Source organism: Sceloporus occidentalis, unplaced genomic scaffold (assembly GCF_023333645.1).
Source record: "Sceloporus occidentalis isolate IW3139 unplaced genomic scaffold, rSceOcc1.0.p SCAF_2, whole genome shotgun sequence".
NCBI lineage: Eukaryota > Metazoa > Chordata > Lepidosauria > Squamata > Phrynosomatidae > Sceloporus > Sceloporus occidentalis.
The window spans coordinates 39,931,362-39,952,601 of record NW_028316982.1 but is presented as its reverse complement, the minus strand read 5'-3'; the positions used below and the strand labels follow the sequence as shown (position 1 = coordinate 39,952,601).

Genomic DNA, 21,240 nt, shown 5'->3' with positions numbered 1-21,240 from the left:
TTGTTATATATCAACTGTTGTAAGGACTTCTTACATTTATAGTGTATGGAGAAAATAAGTTCCTATTCGAGAAGTTGCTCTCTACCAATCCAGGCAATATTGTGTTATCAGATATTAATACTTACTAGTATTCTCACAGTGATAAGGAAAAGATACTCAGCATCTTGGAGTTCATTTTTTTCTTACTGATCTTTATAACTGTTATCTCATTCACCAGAGAAGTCACGTTTCTCTAATGAGTAGGCAAAATGTTACAACACATAGAGTTCTTGATCAAAAAGAGCATACAGCAGCCTAATAAAAGAAGCTGGCATGCTGTTGATCAGCTGTTGGCTTAGGAAAAGGAATGAAATAGTTCTGAATCTAGCCCTCTGTGCATCTTCCCAAAAAAGTTAATGAGGAAGGTTCCAAGTTTGTTTACTGAATTATATAAATCTACAGTCACTTGCCACATTGGGTTAGGAAATCATGCACCCAAAACCCACTAGTAAGTGTGATTCTCAATCCAGAGGGCTATTCTTGGACTGCTTCGGTATGCTTTATGTAGGGCTACCCTTGAAGAACATCCAAACATAGCAGATGATGAAAAATGCAGCAACCACATTGCTAACAAGTACACACTGATGGTATTGTATTATGCTAAGATTGAAAGATCAGCATACATTTCTAAATGCTTTTTAGGATCATTTGAGGATATTGGTCATAACATTAGAAGTCCTATACAGCTCAGGGTCTGGACATATAAAGAACTCTGTATTTCGCTATCAATTTATCTGGTTATTAACAAAAAACTGCTCTGAGAACACCATTGTCATCACTGGCAGAGGAACTTTTAATTAGTGAACATAAAACATTTTTCTCCTGTATTATTATAAAACTGTGGAATGTACTTTTTGATAGTTACAGTTTGATTCTCCCTTAATCTGTTTTTTGCTCAGCCTTCTGAATTATTTTAGTTAGTTGTATTTAATGTTGTATAATACACTTGAGTCCATCATTTTAAATTGTGTGTGATTCCCCCAGAAAGGCACTTCAGAAATATTAAAAATAGAATGAAAGAGTGAAATATGATGGAGAGAAATTGTTTTTTTCCCCTCTGCTTATAGGCCCTAGCTGGATCATGGCAATAATTGTTAAACTCTATATTGCCAGCAAGCAGAAACAGAACATTAAGGAGGAGAAGGTGTTTCTGTCCAAAATTATTTGCCTACTTCTTTGGAGGGAAAACCAAGCATATGTAATATGGAAATAACATGAAGATTGTGTTGACCCTGTTGACCCGTACCTGTTAGTTATTCTACATATCTTGAGTCAGGGGTTTTTTTCTAGTGCTTTTAGGTTTTTTTTTGTTTTGTTTTTTTAGAAAGGTGTGGTAAAATTAAATATAAATAAAGCACACAGTTGAAGCATTTTATACTTATATTTCATATTTATAGACACTAATTATATTAATATACACTTATTTGCTTTAAACTGTTTTTGTAACATTAATGAAGCAATAGGTACTGTGATTGGATATAGTATTCACTTCTATTATCATACTTTAATTTTAATTCTCTTTTCTTTGCACAGAGGAAAATAGATATTCAGGTTATACTTCATATGCACCAAGAGATTATAACATGTATACTGGTGGCCTGAATGAGACAGAACAGTTTGAATGGGCAATAAGAAACAGTCTGAATGACAGAGGTAAGAAGTACATGTTGAGGAGCAATTGTGCATGTTTCATTAAGTAAGTATTTTTAAAAGCAACAATGAATGAATATTTTCTTTTACTTCTTTCATTTGCAAAGTTTACATTTCTTCATGTGTTTTGGACTGGTTCCTATCAGGATTTTAATTTATATTGTGCTTTTATTAGAATGAATAGGACCAAAGAAATTGCACCATTATTAAAATCTCTCATAGGGGAGACATCATTGTTCACCCATAGCAGAAAATGATATGTAGTTTCCCATCAAGATTACATTACTTGCCTCCCAATGACAGTTGTTATAATCCGTCCAAGGCACCAGAAAACATTCTGATATACACACAATGGTATTTCAGTCTGTTCCTCTTATCTCCATTCACCCCAATGTTAGAATTAACATGCATTGGATCCCACATTGTGCCTGGTGTTCCATGTTTTTGTAGAGGAACAGTTTATACAAACCATTTTTTTTCTTTGCAAAAAGAAAGTAGGTCAGTGAAGCGGTTTGTAGGAATCAAATGTTTTCCATATGTCTACAATTCCACTCAAATAAACAAACAGAAGATTAGTATATAGAGCATTTGTTTTTGAAGCCATAGAAAATTTTTTGATCAGTGCCTTTATCTCTTTATTAATAGATAACTCTACATAAGGATGTAAAGGTAGCTGTGTTGGCCACAATACAGAGTTCATGTTGTGGTGATAAGCTTAGTCAGGTCAACTAAAAGGTAGGAAATAAATCATTATCATTTTCAAAGCTCCCAGATTTCATCAGTGAAAGATGATTTAAAAAGTATTCAAGGGAAGAGAGATGGTGCTATTGAAGTTACAGCATCTACATTTCTGCTCAAAGCTGCCCTGCTTGTGTTGCACAGAGAGGTGGAATATAAATAAATTTTATTATTATTTATTATTATGACAAAGACGATGTAGAGGAAGTGTTTGTAGCTGAAACAGTTGGGCCACACAATGACCATGGCAAAAATAAAACATGCATCTGAGGAAGTAGGCTCAAGTCTACGAAAGCTCATGCTTCTTTCAGTTAGTCTCAGTGGTGCTACAAAATCTATTTGCATAGTAGCAATAATAACATTGCACCCACACTGCACAAATAATCCAGGTTGACGCCACTTTAACTGCTATGGCTCAATGCTAGGGAATTCTAGGAGCTGTAATTTTGTAAGATATTTAGCCTTCTGTGTTGGAGAGCTCTAGTGCTACAACAAATTACAGTTCACAGGATTCCAGAACATTGAGCCATTGCAGTTAAAGTGGTGTCAACCTAGATAAATTCTGCAATGTGGATGCAGTCTAAGATGATGGGAACAAAGGCAATCAAAGGAAGGCAATAAAGAGGCAAAACAGACAGGCCCAATGGGGCGGCTTGGAGCCACCCCATTTAAGGCTGAATTGGGGCCACGGCAAAGAGACATGCAACCCCAATCCAGCCAAAAACCCGCTCCTATTTGGGGTGGAAAAAAGCCACCCCTTTGTCTCTAGAGCTGGCTTTTTGCTGGTTCCAGAGCAAGTGGCGTCTAAACGCCACGCCCCCAAGCTGCACAGAAGCCGGCCACCATGTAATTGCTTTGGTGACTTTTGGGCGACTTGGAGGTGCGACATGTCTAAACACCACGCCCCAAAGCCAGTACGACACTGTCTTAATGCAGCCATCTGTTTCAGCCCAAAGTTACTTTTGAAAGCTAGCACAAAAATATGGACGTCTTTATTTATTTTACTATTATGTATTACTATTATTTTAGTATTACTATTAGTCTATGCTATTACCAGTATTTTATAGTTTATTTCTATCGTTCATGTACGTTTCAAATACATTTAAAGTCTAGCTGATGCTAGGACAAGGCCCTGTTATTGGCTATTTGCAACATAACCATCTTAAATTGATAGATTTATCTTTTCAATAGAATTAATAAAATTAAGTAGTTAAACTTAAACCTCTTGCAGATTCTCCAGCTCTTGGCCATGCAGGAAGTGCCAAATGCTGCATCTTACAATGTGTTCAAATAGTTTTAAATAGCTCTACATGCTTACTAGTTTATTTTCCCAGGAAATACAGTGGTTTAGGATTGGCTTTTGCTTAAAAAGTCACAGCTGTGTTAGTTTATTTCCCACATGAAAACACACACAAAAATCAGTATGTTGAGATACAAATAATGAACTTTGAAATCCCTAAAGAGAAAAAAATTAGAGTGATTGTGTCTCTTGTACAATCAGCACAAGAACATAAGTAGAAAATAACAAGAAACATCAGACCATCTCGAAAATAATGGGTACACAAATCTGAGAGGCACTTGAAATTATATGGCTTTCCAAGAATATATGGCTTGTTATTATTTCCTCTAACAATTACCGGAATGAATTAGTATCTTTTAAAATAAATATTCTGCAGAATGAATAACACATGTACAATATAATATGTAAAAGAAATTAGAATGGTGGTCATATAGTTCTTGATCATGTTTTGACACTGCTTGATTTTGGTTTGTTAAGATATCTCACTGCAGCCATAATTAGCTGACTGACATACTGTTATGAAGATACGTTTGGAAACTAAAATAAAGGAACCCGCTAATTATGTCTGTGGCTCATGGCAAAATAATGAAGTACGGCAAAACATGACTTGTTTTGACTACATGATATAAAATGTCTGTACTGAACCAGGTGTTAATGGGAGGTGTCTGTTTGAATTGCAGTCCTTTATACAGTAGCAAACTCCTGCCCAGAGAGGTTTATTACAGGCTCTACTGGGTCATATAAATGCATGGCTCACCCAACAAGTTGTTCCCTGCTTATCAGTCTAGTTCTTCAGAAAAGGGGAATGGAACTGGGACAATTGAAGTTTGAGCAGAAAGATCTCTTGTGCCGTTAAAATGGAGCTTGTATACCGTTCCTAGACCATGCAACACCTTTTGAGATACTTTGCTTTTTCTACTCTTGGGTGACTCTTTCTTCTACTTGCAGTTCTGGAAGAGATCGGTTTCAAGACTGTTGTGTAACCACTATCGGAGCAAATTAAATTAATTCTCCTTTTGCTGCCTCCTTGTGTTAGATTATACTATTATTAGACAGAAATAACTTGGTGTCCTTAGCAAATGTTGCCACTTCTCTGTTTACACGCTCTACTCAGACCTGACTTCTTTGTGGCCTATAGTCACTCTGCATTGTATGATTCCAATAGTTTCTATAAAATGGAGAGCCTCTACTTTCAGGTTTGTTTGTTTTTTTAACAACAGGCAACCTGGTAATATAGGACTATGGGAACAAAACATTCAGATAATTAATGGCAATGGTTGAGAAACTCAGAATATATGAAATCACAGAAGGAGAAAAATGTATCACTCATAGTAAAGCTAACTGTTGCTGTCAAATTTGGAACACGAGGCATAAAATAGGCATAGTTTATGTATGCAGTCCTTATGTTTCACTTGAGTTTTTTCTCTCATACTTGACAGAATAACTTTTATCTTTAAGCTGTCAACACTTCCTCCCCCCCCCCCCCCCATGATTGTATAGTTTTTCAGAAACTTGAAGGTAATATTGTAGAACAGTGGAATGTTCATTTGGCCCATCATAGCCTTAGGTCAAACCAGTCTTACAAGTTTTCAATCTGCTTTGTGTTGGAAAATCTAGAATTAGTCCCAAGAAGTGTGATCACAACTGTTGAAATTGCATTGACTGTGTTCTGTTATGGCTGTCACAAGTGCCTATTACATGATACCTCTCTTAAATTTTACGTATGTACAGGTGTCCACCCAATCCATGGAATGATCCAGGGAAGCATTTTTCTTCTAACTGTAACATGTAAAAACATATGCACACTTGTACAGGCCAGTAATTGCTTGTTTTCAGACGTAGTATGGGCATTTAAGTGATTTGTATGGGATTTTGAGAAGAAGGTATAATTAGAAAAACAAAGTAAATGGATTTTGCCCTACAGGCTGTCTCCCTACCTCCACCCCCACCTCTATAAGCAATATACAGTCAGAGTTAGTGATGCTATATTGGTAATGTCAGAAAATGAGAACATTTCATTTCTTTCCACAGAAGTAATTTTATATGTCCAATGAGTAGAGCATGAAATGTTTTACAGTGTGCATTTAAGGAGTACAGCTGTGAATGTCATGCATGAACATATGCATATATATTCTGCTTTATTTGAGTTCTAATTTGTATCTTCTGTTGAACATTATAGTTACTAGAGCCAGGAAAATAGGGGGTCTTCCAAGAGCCAGTGTGGTATAAAGGTTTGCAATGGACTAGGACTCAACATTTGGCCACTGGATGACCTTCAGCAAGTCACACTCTCAGTCTTAGAAGAAATCAATAGCAAACCACCTCTGAATAAATCTTGTCAAGAAAACCCTATGAAGGGGTTAGTATAAGTTTAAGTCAACTTGAAGGCACTTGACAATTCATTCAAGAGCTGCATTATATTCTAAAGACAATGAACATCTTAAGCCATTCTCACTTGGTTGCTGATATAAATGGATCCTTATGACATCTTTTCCCACACAGCAGGCTCTTTGCATGTAGTGGCTCACGATGCCACTGTAGTGAGTTCAGGTTTGTAGTACTGTGAAGAAAAACTGCTGTCATGTCCAAGTAGTGCCTGTGATATTTTTTAAAAAATAGAAGTAAACAACAGTGATGCAAAAGCCTGTGAGTGGAAAAAGGCACAAGAAGGCTATAACTACAGCTCATACTCTGTTTTCCTCCTCCTTTCTCTTTGATGTGCTTTATTCTTGTGAAAAGGCATCTCTTTTTCTTTTACATATAATATAAGTGGTTCATGTCTGGGATGTTGCACTGCTATTTTATGTTTTGGAAAAACAAAATCATATTACCAATACAAAAACTGCTTAGTTATGCATTATTTATTCTTTATACTGTACTCAAAAGCTCTCTCAGTGATCTTTGGATACACTTGACATAATGTCCTGGCATTACTATCTAATTTGCAAGACCAAGCAGTGTTGTTGGGGAAGAAACGGTTTGTCATCTGAAGTGAATTAAAGCCAAAAATGAGGCTGCTGTTTGGTGCCAGTTTTCAGATGTTGCTAACATTGTTTTGTTAGTCTACTTGATAAATTAGGAAAGGCTCTTTCTGTCTAGCAGTAAATTAGGAAATTACGTTTATTATTAAATTTTCATGCAGTCAGCATATGTGTGAAGTGGGTGTCCTAATTCTTCATCCATTACAGAGGAAAATTCTGAGTACATCTTAACTTTCTAAGTATTCAAAAAGTAATTTATCATGCTATTTGATAGATGTAAATGTAAGGGACCTTCAAAAGTTATTTTTCTGTGAACTATGAAATACTGTATATTTGGTTTGATATTTTTCTGCTAAACATACAAAATTACAATAAACAGTTGGCAAATAGAAGAAAATATCATAGACAGAAAGCAGTCAACTTACAGGTCGTTGGTTCCCCCCCCCCATTTTTATATATAGTTGAATGAAACTTTTATTTTCTTCTAGTGCTTTTCTGCGCCTGAAGTTATAAGCCAGCATTCTTGCTATTATAAACATTCCATTGAAACTAAATAATATGTCATAATCTTATTTGAGGGTTCCATAAATGATACATAAAAATAGTTACTTTGGATTATGTGCTGAAGCAGAGAATTTTAACAGAAAAATGGTCTTCTCCTCTTCTAGTCTTGGAGTGACCTTGTGAGATATTTTCTTTCTTTCTTTCTTTCTTTCTTTCTTTCTTTCTTTCTTTTGTTCGTCTATGTTCCTCTGGATACTAGTTTTAAAGAAGGAACCCCCTTGTCAGAGTCAGATCCTAAACAGCCATTTTGCTTCTCTTGATAAGGAAAGGGCTAGTTAAGATGTCTTATGCCTTGTTGTGAGTTACTCGATTCATCATTTGGCCTGATAAAACTGGATAGGATTGTAGGCGATGCACACCAGAAAGTCTGTGTTTCTAACAATCTGGTAGTACTGCCAAGGACAAGCTTATAGGATGGCGTCGGATTGGTTTTGTTATATGTAATGAGGATACCTCTCCATAGGGCTCATAAAGAAGAGAGTTAAGCCTTTCATTTTTACATAGTGTCTATCTGAGTATGGTTGGAAAGATGAAACTGCATTTACTAAATTAACCAACTGGAGTCCCTACAACCAAAAAACCCAAGATATATAGCTAAAACAAACCGAAGGGTTCTAACAAAAAATGTGGATAGCCAGAATAATTTGTACCCTTTTTGAAATGATACTGGCTTTTCTGCTCTAGGGTTTAGCTATTCTCTTATTTCTTTATACAATTGCCTTTTTGTAATTAGAAGTGGGATACAAATTATCCTGGCTATCCACATTTTTTGTTAGAACCCTTAAAACTAAATTAAACATATATGGTAGGACTTGTAAGGTGAGATGCTCATTAATATAAAGCTTGTCTCCTAGTTTTCCTGTTTTTACATCCTTTGCATTATATTCCCTTTTTTCAGGCCAACCTCCTTGATAGTGTGCATACTGACTGACTAAACTAAGGAGCCCTGGTGGCGCAGTGGTTAAATGCCTGTACTGCAGCCATTCACTCGAAACCACAAGGTTGTGAGTTCAAGACCAGCAAAAGGGCCCAAGCTCGACTCAGGCTTGCATCCTTCCGAGGGCGCTAAAATGAGTACCCAGACTGTTGGGGGCAAATTAGCTTACTTGCTGTTCACCGCTATGATCTTTGGAATAGCAGTATATAAATAAAACAAATTATTATTATTATTATTATTATTAAACCAAACTCTCTTTGGTGGCACATGTACTGTCATTGATGTACCTGCCCCTCTCTTCTGGTGCCTTTCTTGAGCAGTTTTATATGGATTAGATGGAATTTTGGTTCCCATCCAACCTGATGAAAAGTGCTCATACTTTCACACCAGTTCAGGGCATTGTTTTTGGCATTTCTCAAGCATTCAAAGGAAGATTTGATAAACATGTATGTACTCCACATACCCTTACAATGATTATAATCTTTATGGAATGTTGATGGCTCACATTTTTTACTACTCCCTAGATAACATTGTATACCCTGAACAGACAGATTATTGGCTCTTCTGATGCAGAGAAATCTTAATAAATTGTACTTATACTATATATATATATATATATACACACACACAGTATATACATACCCAACTACTTTCCAGGCAAGCATTCTCTGAAGATGCCAGCTGCAGATGCTGGCGAAACTTCAGGAAGAAACTCTTCTAGAACATGGCCACATAGCCCGAAAACCCACAAAAAATTATTTGTAAGTCCTCCTCGTAATTGTTCTTTGCATACCTTAGAAGCATACAATAATTTGTGCCTTTTAATTTCTGACCCTAAACATGACCCCTTGAACATGATTATCACAAAAAGTTCTTCAGAGGGTTCCCCCCCCCCCCCCCTTTATGGCATTGAGAATACTGGATTCAAACTGAATTTTAAAAACAAGTGTCAATAGCTTTAAATACATTTCTTTCCAAAAGCAAAAGCAAACAGTAGTTCTGTGTTCCTCCCAGCTGACTAAAGCTGTTAGCCAGCTTTTGTGCATCAGGTTTAGGATGTTGGTTATGCTGCTGATCTTTCCAGAAGGGGGGGGGGAGAACTTCTGTGTTGAATAGGCCACATAATAGCAAGTTTAAGTTCTGAATTCAACAGTGGATTAGAACAAAAAATGTATATGTATCCTAGTGGGCTTTCACTTTATTCTGCTTTAGATGAAACCTGATGTGACACAGAAAGTGCTAGATGCTGGCAAATAATCCCTGGGTTTCAGACCAGCCAGACAATAAACATCTCTATAATATTCAGTGCTGCAGCTTCTGTAGAACCCATCTGTTTCAAAATAACCCTAATTCTGCTTACTATGCAGAATGCTTTGTTGACTAGGTCTTGTCCTACTTTTCTTTAATATGTTCCCTGTGAGCTTCTGGTGCCATCTGCTGGATTACAAGAAGTCTGACTGGAGCTGAGTTCGTATTGCTCATTTCTGCTTTGACTTCTGGATGCTTATGTATGTGTGTGCCTTCAAGTCGTCTGTTGACTTATAGTGACGCCATGAATTTCGCAGGGAATACTTAGAAATGGTATTGCCTGTTCTTTCCACTGAAATATAACCTACAGCAGTGGCAGAGCAGCAATGAAAACCAGCCTTTCATACAGATAGAAGTACAGTGGGCATTGATATCCACTGAAATTTAGTTCCAGAACCCCTGGTGGATACCAAAATCCATGGATGCTCAAGTCCAGTTAAATACAGTGGCATAGTATAATAGCGTCCCTTATATAAAATGGCAAATCAGATTTTACTTTTTGGAATTTGCACATTTTAAAAATATTTTCAAGCTGTGGATGCTTGAATCCATGGATTATATATATGGATAGCATATCCGTTGTATATGATAGCTTAGATACCCTGCTTCTTTGTCTACTCTGGACTGAAATGCATTTCACTGTAAAAACAAAACTTCTAACATAGATGTTACCTTTTACAAAAAACATGAGTGTTTGAAGAGACTACATTGGTGCACCAGAATATGTTTCCTTATGTTCTTACTCCTACTTTAGCCAGTGCCACCCAATAGCTTTTCATGAAGAGAAGAATGTGAGATAAAATAAATAACTGTAAAAGCCCTTTAGCGAACCAGTGTGGTATAGTGGCTTGAGTGTTGGACTAGGACACTGGGAAAACAGGGTTTGAATCCATACTTCACTATGGAAATCCACTGGCTGATCTTGGGCAAGTCACATTCCCTTAACCTCAGAAGAAAGCAAGGGCGAAACTCCTCTGAACAAATTCTGCCAAGAAAAACCCATGATAAGGTCATATTAGATTTACAGTAAGTCAGAACTGTCTTGTTGAAGGTACAGAACTACAATTAAAAAAAACCTTATATGTAATTAGAACAAAACCAACAAGGACAGCCTGGCAGGGCTGACTTCTCTTTCTTTTCTGGTATGATTTCAAAAGCAGAAATTATCTCTCATATTGCACTTACATGATGCCAGGATTTACAATTGGAGTTTTCTTCAAAGGATTTGCTATTTCAGTTCCCACAGTCGGTGCTTCATTAAAAAAAAAAGGTTTGGTTTCAGCTTTCAAAGTTAGGTGCTTTAGAATGTAGGTGAATTAGAATTAGAATTCTAATGCATAGTTGCATTTGATTCTTGTGTCTTGCTAAGCCTCCAAAGATCTGTTTAGTTCTGCATACCATTTCCAGTGGTGGTTATCACGATACCTTTTGGAGGCTCAAACAGCTCATATAACCTATCTTTATAGTTTTGTTCCCAGAATCTACTGTTCAGGGAGTCTTATGTTCCTGAAGATGGAGGTTTCATTTAGCAAACATGTCTGATAGTTGCTACTGTTTAGAAATGTACTCTTTGTTAAGTTTGTGTAAGCAGTGGGCCATCAATACATCTTGTAGTAGTGAGATCAAAAGTATGAACCCTGAGTACCCACCTTCCACCCTGATTTCTTCCAGGTGACAGCACAAAGCTTAACACAGAGTCACACTTTGCTATGAATAGCTTTTATTGGTGGCAATTGAGCTTACACCTTTTGCAAACTGATACTGCTTTGAAAAGGGCCATTATTGCATAATACCTCTGGTGCTTCATTGCCATTTAGCTGGTTTGTAAACTGTTAACAATTGCTGTTTGTTCCTTTTTCAGAAATAATAATAGAACATTAAATGAAGAATCTTGAAAAGAAGGTCGATATAGACTAAGACAGAAACTAGCGAGGGCAGAAAGAGTGACTGGTATGAATGAACGAACTAAGAGGAATAAAAAAAATGACAGTATGATGAAAGTAGAAGAAGGTGAGCGAATGTAGTAGAAGGTCCAAATGGTACAGGAAGGTTTCGAGTTTTGGACTTGGGAAGATAAAGGTGTAAGGATCAATTGTCAAGAAGGAAATGAGACTGTTTGAATGGGAAAATTAGGGAAAGAGAAGAACTAAGGAAAATATAGAGAGAGGATTAGGTTTGAAAGTGAAGGCTGGAATAAAAAAAAGAATTTAAGATTGGGAATTGTTCCAACCCTTGACATACTTGCTTGCCTTTGTCTCTAGAAAAACAGGTGTATATATATATACATATAGAAGTATTCATATGTTTACATATATGTATTTTACTTTTTCTTCTTTCTCTTTCCTTTTTCTTGATACTGCTTTTCTTTTCTTTTTTCTTTATTTGCTTTATATTAAGATATGATAAGATGTTTAACTTGGACAAGATGTGATTGTTGGATTGTAAATTTTAATTTATGAGTTGTTTAATAAAATCTTTTTTTAAAAAAAAATTGAACACAGGCAGTTTTAATATCCAGGCAAGCCCAAATTACCACAAAAGCAGCCCCATGACTTCCAGTGAAAATTTCTTAGAACAATAGAAGAAATTACTTCTGAGAGAGGGAGCTTAAATAGGACATCCTGTCAGTTCTCAAGACAGAAGATTTGACAGTTGTCTCTTCCACTGGAGAGAACAAAATAATATTGGTTGAAATTTAAAATAATAATAATAATAATAGATTTATTTGTAACCCGCTTTTCCAACTTGTATGATCAAAGCGGCGTACAATTGTAATATAAAACATTCCAGTAAAATTAATTAATAACAAGATTAAAAACAGCATAAAGATCATAGCAGCAAAAGGGCCAGATGAAAGGGGGAGTCGAAATACACAGTTCCAGGGTCGTCAATAAAAGGGGTAGGGGTAAAATGATTTTTCACGGTGGGAAGGCCTGGGAAAAGAAATACGTCTTCAAGTTCTTTTTAAAAAGAACTAAAGATGTGGTGGAGCGGAGCTCATATGGGAGACTATTCCAAGATTTAGGGGCCACGATAGAAAATGCCCTCTGTGAGGTCCTCACATAGCGTGTTGTAGGGACCTCCAACAGTTTCATCCCTGTCGACCTGAGTGTGCGGGGCGGATTATATGGGGAGAGGCGGTCCTCCAAGTACCCTGGGCCCAAGCCATTTAGGGCTTTATAGGTTATTACCAACACCTTGTATTGAGCCCGGAAGCGAATAGGCAGCCAGTGAACATCTTTCAAAATAGGTGTTATATGGTCAGACCTGGAACCACCAGCGATCAGTCTCGCAGTCAGGGGTTGGAAGCTTAACATTGATGCATACATAGCAACATGAAAAATTAAAAAGAATTGTATTGTTGCAGGTGTGCATCTAGCTACAAGTTCCAGTGGGAAGAGATCCACTGAATCAGTGGGGTTTACATAAATGTTCCCTTACCTATTGAATGAATTGCTGAATGGTATATTGTAGTTGGGCCTATTAATTGTCTGGGCCTGTGACAACATATTTCTCTTTAATTAGGCTGAGTTTGTGTGAGTGGGAAAAATGCTTTATAGCAATTATGGTGATTGATGTTTGCTTTCATTGCAGGTAGTGGCACGAGACATTACAATGGTGAGAGGAGACCCTACGGCTTCTGGTTTCCACCTGAACAACCATCTAGTGAAGAACTTAGAAGGCGAAGACTTAATCGATTTGAGAGGTGGTAAAATTCTCATATCTCATCTCAAGCATATAAAAGGGTTCTTCAGAGCTGTCAAAACACTGGCATATCTTTTTTTGTTTAAGGAGTCTCTTTTCAGAAAAGAATGTTTCCTGTAAACTGTCTATAAGGTTGTGCAGAAAAGGTGCTCCTGCTGGACAGATGGACTTCGAAAGTTAAGACTGAAGAAGTTTCCTGCAAACTAGTATTCATTTTAAAGGCTTCATCTACCATGACAGTTTGACATGTTCTTGTACATTTCCTATATATTTCAGTAGGAAACGTTTCCAAAATGTCGGGTGCATTCGATTATTCAACATTTATACTTTGATAGACCTTAAAATAGATTGCAATCATGCAGTTGAAATATGACATCCATGAATCCTTTTCTTATCTTAGGATCTTAAATATAGATGCAAAATACAGCAATTTGCTATGCAGCAGCATTCCTATTACATACAAATTAAAGCAAAACAATTATAAAAGTTCATCTTGACTCTGCGTGGCCTGCTTTTGTGATTTTGGGTGGACAACAGCAGAAATAAAAAGGAGATGTCCAGGACCATTACTTGAGAAACATCTGTTCACCTTGTTGACAAGAGTGGTGTCAGGCTCTTCATTTGGGGAACATAATGTACAGTGGACCCTTGTTATCCGCTGGGGTTTGGTTCCAAGATCCCCCGTGTATAACAAAATCCGTGTATGCTCAAGTCCCATTAAATATAATGACATAGCAAAATGGTGTCCCTTATAAAAAATGGAAAATCAAGGCAAATTTATACTTTTTGGAACATTTTCAAACCATGTATGCTTGAATCCGTGTATAAAAAATCCGTGTATAAGAAGGGCCGAGTGTATATATGAAGCTTTCCCTTATGTTGTAGAGAAGGTGAAAGTCCCTAGTTATCTGGAACTTCTTCTGTGCATACTTATGCATTTATATCTCCAAATTGGTTTAGAAAGAGTTCTAGATGTGTCTTAGTACTTCTAACAAACAGCTTTTATTTGACTCATATTTGCCTTCTTTAGAGTTGATGGCTAGGAAAAAGCTACCCACCTTTTAGTTCCAAGATCACTTTAGACATTTATGGATTGTAAAAGTCACTTGTGGCTTTGTTATCATTGTGTTTGGACTTAGCTCTATGCTGGTGATGTGCCTTTTTTAGGTAATAAGTGATAGTCATTGTATACATATGCAAATATGCTAGCACCAACACTTTATCTGTTTTATACACATGATGTTTAAAATTTGTATTTTTACAACATAATATGGCCAGAGTAAAGGAATTTCTATTGCCGTTGATCTTTTTAATACTATTTGAAGCATATTTATATTATGTTGGGTGACTGACTACTGGGAATGTTTAACTGTTGATTTGTTTGGTCGTTGGAAACCGTGTTTCCTTATCAGAAGGGTTCTATACTTTGACACATTTACTTCTCGAAGGAATTTTGTCCAGGGTGTATCTTTATTTATATCTCTAGATATGTATTTTATCATGAAACAGATGGATATTAATGCAGTAGAAGCAGAGTTGAAGTAATCTGTTTGACCTCTATTTTATCCACAAGTAAAATGTCAAACATTCAACATGCAGAGGGGGGCATTTGGTAAGGCTTCAGTTTTACATTTATAATTTTGTTTCTCAGTTTTATCCCAATGAGAACAAAATAAAAAAAGGCTTTAAGGCTTTTCCAAGTGCTCACATCTCTAAATCTTGAGTGTGGTTCAGGTTAACGGCAGTGCCTTTAAGGTTCTTTGGCCTCTGGCAGATTTTTGTTGGCCTCTTTCCTTAGGAAGTGTCCATCTCTGTCCATAATTTTACTCACAAAGCATCGCTGGCTTTGGATTATATTCATTACAGCATAGGCACTATTTTTATACCCAAATTGTTATTGTTGCAAAGGAACCGATAATGCTTCATGCTCCCTTAAGGGGGGAAAAATCACTGTTCTATTCTTGTTTCTTTGGGCCAGTGTAGATCTGATATCAACTATATGTGTTATTAATGTATACAGTCGGTCCTTGTTATCCACTGGGATTCGGTTGCAAGACCCCTCATGGATAACAAAATCCGTGTATGTTCAAGTCCCATTCAGTCCATCTATGCTCTGACTGTGTGGGGAAGAGGCTTGCGTACTAAAGTTGTGAGCTATGCTGGCGGTGGTATAATAGTCACCGGCAGGGCCTCCCATGCCTGACAGGTCACAACCGAAGGGTCTGACCAAGAGTGCCAAAGGGCAGGATGGGCTCTCTAGCCTTATGGCAACCATCCTAGGAGAAGGAAAACTATTCCCAAACCCGGGCAGATGGTGCTCGTCTAACCCTGTAAGGTCAACCATCTAAGAGAAGGAAACTCTAATCAAACCTATGACCCGAGGACCTCGCTGCCACCATCCATGCTTGTCAAGGCCTCAGCAGTCGAACCTCTGGTTTAAAGGGTGAGGCCAGTTCTGTGCACGCTGTGCTCCACCAGAAAAAATCCATTGCACAGGTTCAAAGGATACATCCAACGTCATCAACGCGCTTGTAGAAAACACAGGATGAGTCCTTCCTGAATCTTCATTTGCGAAGTAAAGCCAAAAAGAAGAACTAATTTTCAGCTTTGTGAAAAAGAATGCTTAAAATCAATTGTTATCTGGTTCTGTATTGTGAAGTATTAATGTTAAAGATGTTCTTGTACTTAAAAAAAATAGCCCTACCTTCCAGAATTTTTTTTTAAAAATTGATCTTTTGAGAAGAGGGGAGTTTCCAGTTGATTGTGCACTGCCATGAAAAGTACCTTTTTTATTTTTATTTATTTATTGTCATTTTGGTTACCAAAAAAAATCTTATAGTAAAAATAACTAAGGCGGGATACATACCGCCATTTAGTACGTATAGAATACGTACTAGGGTTAGGAAGGGGCGGTGCTTCCGCACCCCCCTAACCCTAGTACGTATTCTATACGTACAAGATGGCGGCGCCCCTTCCACATGGGCGCCGCCATCTTTGCGTATCGGACGCTGAGCGTCCGTACGCGTCGCGCCGCTTGTGACGTAGCGAGCGCGCCCCTGGCGCCTCGCTACGTCGCAGACGCGACGGTAAAAGAAGCTCCATTTTGGAGCTTCTTTTTCGGTCCGCGCGGGAGTCGGGCCGTCTGAAGGCTCCGGCTCCCCCACGGACCTACTGGCGGCGGCCGGTATGTACCCCGCCAATGAGGAAACAAAGCTTTTAATAAAAACGTATGTAACAGTTCATATCAGTTTCCAAAATGAGTGTGTGTTCTCTTAATGTTCATTATCAATGACTAATCAATTGCATTGGGAAGGAAGGCTTCATGCACTACTTCAGCCCCACACCTGTGTTGTTATTTGCCATCAAATCAACTTCAATGTAAAAGAGACCTCTATGGCCTGTGGTCATCAACAGCCCTGCTCATGTCTTGCAAACTCAGGGTCATGCTTACTTGATTAAATTAATCCCATCTGTAATGCAGTTTTCTTTTGTTACTGCCTTTAACTTCATTAATAATTACCATCCTTTCCAATAAGCCACATTGTCTCATGAGTGGTCCAAAATATAATAGCCTCAGTTTATTCATTCTAGATACAAGGGAGAGAGCAGGCTTCATTTCCTCTCAGACTGATTTATTTGTATTTTTGGCAGTTCATAGTATCCTTAGAACTCTCTTCCAGCCAAAGATTCCAAATGAATTTAAATCCTCCTGCCTTGCACATACCATTTTTATGTCTGAATAGGTTTCTTATATACAACTCTTCCTCGAGAGTGTGTCTGCAAGGCAGCAGGTTTGTGGTACTGTTCTCCAGTTTAAGTGCTCTTGCACTGAAAATGCCTCAAAGTGAAGAAAGAAACTAATTGATGGAGTTAAGGGCCACAACTTTCTTTCTTTTTTTGATCTGTACTATCCTAATTCTAAAAAAATGTTAAATTCTTTGTATGTATACAATGTAAGAGCCAGAATGTCATCTTTGTGGAGATGACACTCCACTCTACATGTGGAGATGATTTCAAACATTGGGTCAGTGATAAAACTGGTATTTACCTGTTATCACTCACAGTCCTGAAAGATGGAGCGCAGGAGGATTTGTTTTAAATGGTTGTAAGCTTTCTTGATCCTGAGGACGGAGAAAGGCAGAATAGAAATTATGACAAATAAACTTATCAGTCTATGAGCCCTAGAATCAATGAGACAATCTATGCAATATGAGTAATCTTCCTTCCACCACTCTAATGTTTTCAGGTACACCACCAAGTGGTCACTTTTGAGTGTCCACACTATCTGTTTTCTTTATCCTATGTGCAGTGAACCTGCCTGGCCTTATATGTCTGCAAGACAGCTAGAGTATTATTTTAGTGGTATAGTATCCAACTGGAAATTCTCCCCATTATTTTCATGGAAACCAAAGAAATTTTGTTATGAAGACCAGTTGTCCATCACTCAGTGAAGTTCAAAATCTTTTTGAGCAAATAGAAAATGATAATCTACTGAGGTCAACCTATGCAAATATTTTCCAAAAAAGTCTCAAGCAGATAGTTTTTTGCACTTTTAAAAGCAATCTTGAGTCTTCAGCTCGAGAATGAGCCTGGCAAGCTACAGCCTTTAAGTCACATTTTTACTTGAATTTGTTAATGACACAAAAGCCCATTTCAGGCATTTTTTCAAGATTTGTTTCTAGAATCTCTGATCCATAAACCCTCTGTAATCACCTTGGACAAGTCATGCACCTAGTCCCAGAAAAGGTTCTGATAGTTTCGCCTTCGCTATTGACCCTGACCATGATGACCTCATGCATGAGACATCTCAAAAATCCACTATCATCCGCTACTCTGCTTAGGTCCTGTAGATTCATACTTCTGACCTCTCTTATAGAGTCCAGCCATGTGGCATGAGGTCTTCCTCTTTTTCTGCTGCCTTTCACCTTTCCAAGCATTATAGAATCATAGAGTTGGAAGAGACCACAAGGGTCATCTAGCCCAAACCCCTGCCATGCTGGAACTCACAATCAAAGCAACCCTGACAGATGACCATCCAGCCTCTGTTTAAAGACCTCCAAAGAAGGAGACTCCACTACTCTGAGGGAATGCATTCAACTGTTGAACAGATCTTACAGTCAGGAGGTTCCTCCTAATGTTGAGGTGGAATCTCTTTTCTTGTAGCTTGCATCCATTGTTCTGAGTCCTATTCTCTGAAGCAGTAGAAAACAAGGTTGCTCTCTCTTTAATATGACATCCCTTCAGATATTTAAACAGGGCTATCATATAACCTCTTAACCATTTCTTCTCCAATCTAAACATGCCTAGCTCCCTATGTCTGTCCTCGTAAGGCATGGTTTCCAGACCCTTCACCATTTTGGTTGCCTTCCTCTGGACACACTCGTTTGTCAACATCCTTTTTGAATTGTGGTACCCAGAACTGGACACAGTATTCCAGATGAAGCCTGATCTAAGTAGAATAGAGTGGCACTATTACTTCCCTTGATCTACACGTTATACTCCTATTGGTACAGCTTAAAATTGCATTGGCCTTTTTAGCTGCCACATCACACTGTTCACTCATGTTCAAACAGTGGTCTACCAGGACTCCTAGATCCCTTTCATATGTACTTTATTGTCTTTTCTAATGAGTCTTATGATGTGACAGTGACAACCTCAATTTGATCATCCAGGGAGAATTCTCCTTGGGCTCCAGGGAGAATTCAGGCTTATCTGTTCAAGAACCCACTTGTTTGTCTTTTTGCCTGTCTGTGGTATCCTCAACACTCTTCTCCAACACCATATCGCAAATGAATCCATTTTCTTCCTAAGTGCTTTTTTTACCATCCGGCTCTCACATCCATACATGGTGATGGGGAATTGTCTTGGACTATTCTCACTTTAGTGCTCAGTTGTATATCTTTGCATTTTAGGATCTTATCTAGATCTTTCACTGCTGCCCTTCCCATTCCTAGTCTTCTGATTTCTTGACTGCAGTCTCCATTTTGGTCAATATTTGATCCAAAGTACAGTAAATCCCTAGCTATTTCAATTTCCTTGTTATCTAGGTTGAATTTATGTATATCCTCTGGTCATTATTTTTGTTTTATTTTCAACAGTAAGCCTGCCTTTGCACTTTCTTCTTTAACTTTCCTTAGTAATTGTTCCAAGTCTATGATGTTTTCCACTGGTGGTATGGTATCATCTGCATATCTTAGATTTGCCTCAAGGTTCATCTTAGAGTCACCGTAAGCTGGAAATGACTTGAAGGCATACAACAACAAAACACTGAAGACTTTAATTATTTAAAAAAATAATCATCATAACTTGTATCCTCAAAGGAGGATGGAATTCCACTCAGAACAGCCATAATGGGAAATGCTTAGGGCAGGATCCAGCAATGGGCCTCCACCGACAGAATTTTAGCTCTGGAAACAGCTGAGCTTCCCTCCCCATGGCAGCCTTTTTGTGTCCCCCAAAGCATGTCCAGAGGGTTGGAAAACCCTGGAGTAAAGAGGGGTGAGTGGGTGGGATGCAATTGATTAATGGTTAAGAGAAGAAAGTTCCTGATGTTTTATCAGTGGAACATTTGATTTAGCCCCTAGGAGAGAATGCTTCCTGTGGATGGCTACATTTTCTCTGTAAAATGTATTGTAAAAATCTGCCATGAAATATTGTTGTTCATTTAAAGTGGAAGATAGTATTTCAGTGACAGCCCAAGCACTGACTGTGGAAGTTACCATGGTAACAGCACATTTATCATGACAGCACACCAAATTGTCATATAAAGCCAGAATAAATTGTCAAAGCATGAGTAGCAAGGGATGCACAAATACCAATGCTCACTTGATTTCTCATGAAAACAAAGTATCTAATATGTTGTGTTTCTTATACGACTTTCAACCTTACAGATTTTGTGTGTGGTTATATATCTAACGTTTAGGAGCTTTAGATCACAATGACTTAATTACCCCCTCCCTTTGATAGCTCTTTTAATGTTTTTTTCACCAAGACAGTTTTCAGCAACTCACTGTGCACTTCTGTTTGTACGTGAACATGTTGTTAACATAGTTTATGTAGCCTGGATAATGTTACGAAAATGCTAAGAAATTTTTGCATGAAAGTTTAGTGCTAGAGTTGGAACAGCTTCCTTAACTGCCAGGTCAGTTATGTAAAAATATAAAATTGCTGACATTCTCTCAAAAAGAGTACTTCCAAGTCTATTGCACAGTATGGGTAAAAAGGTAAAGGTAAAGAAAGGGTTCTCTTTTGACAAGATTGTCAAGTTGTGTCTTACTGCAGAGAGCTGTGCTCATTTCTGTTACTAAGCCGAGGGATCCAACATTGTCAAAGATGATTCCATGATCATGTGGACAGCATGGCTGCACGGAACGCTGTTACCTTCCCACCAAAATGGCACCTATTTACTTGCACTTTTACATGCTTTCGAACTGCTAAGTTGGCAGAAGCTGGGACTAGTGACAGGAGCTCACTCTGTCATGCTGCACTTGGGTCTTGAACGGCTGACCTGGCAACCTTGCGATCTTCAGAGTTGCCGTCATAACCGCTGAGCCACTGCATCCCTACAGTGGGTACTAATTTCAAAAATGCTATCTAATGTTTCCCTTCAAAGAGTTAAAGAAAAAAGAAATCCCTCCTAAAGCAGTTCATACCTAAATGTCTTTTCTACTCCTTGAACAGAAGTCAAGGTACTTCTGCATAATCATTTGTTTTGTGCCATACAGAATTGTAAGATGCAACATTTAGTATGGTATCACTTTAAAAAATATTTACAGTAGATGCTGTCACTTCAGATGTCTGCATATATAGAAGAATATATGTCGGTGTCTGTAGGAGAGGGCCAGCCAGATGCTACTGATGGTAACTTTTTCAACCTGTCATATTTCCAGTATTATACTGCTTTTACCCTGCTTTAAAAAAAAGGATCAAGGTAATGTGTATTCTGAGAATGGAATATTTTATGTGAGTCTGTAGAAATAATTTGAGATATTTAAAAACTCAAGCTTATCAAGGAACTC

General features: G+C 37.8%; 1 protein-coding gene across 10 annotated transcripts in view; it reads left to right on the top strand.

Moving 5' to 3' along the window:
• The window catches only part of RHBDD1 (rhomboid domain containing 1), a 45,420-nt gene extending 31,707 nt beyond the window's left edge, over positions 1–13,713 (top strand). For 5 of the 10 annotated variants that reach the window (XM_089509202.1, XM_089509199.1, XM_089509200.1 and 2 more), the window contains exons 6-7: positions 1,573–1,692; positions 13,112–13,713. In XM_089509202.1, coding sequence (XP_089365328.1) covers positions 1,573–1,692; positions 13,112–13,230 — 239 coding nt within the window. In that variant the 3' untranslated portion in view covers positions 13,231–13,713. Of the gene's footprint in view, positions 1–1,572; positions 1,693–2,334; positions 2,425–5,906; positions 6,087–11,378; positions 11,780–13,111 lie in introns of those variants that run through there. The other 5 variants (XR_016279998.1, XR_016279997.1, XR_016279999.1 and 2 more) reach the window with 5 other exon arrangements.
• The last annotated feature ends 7,527 nt before the right edge of the window (positions 13,714–21,240 follow it).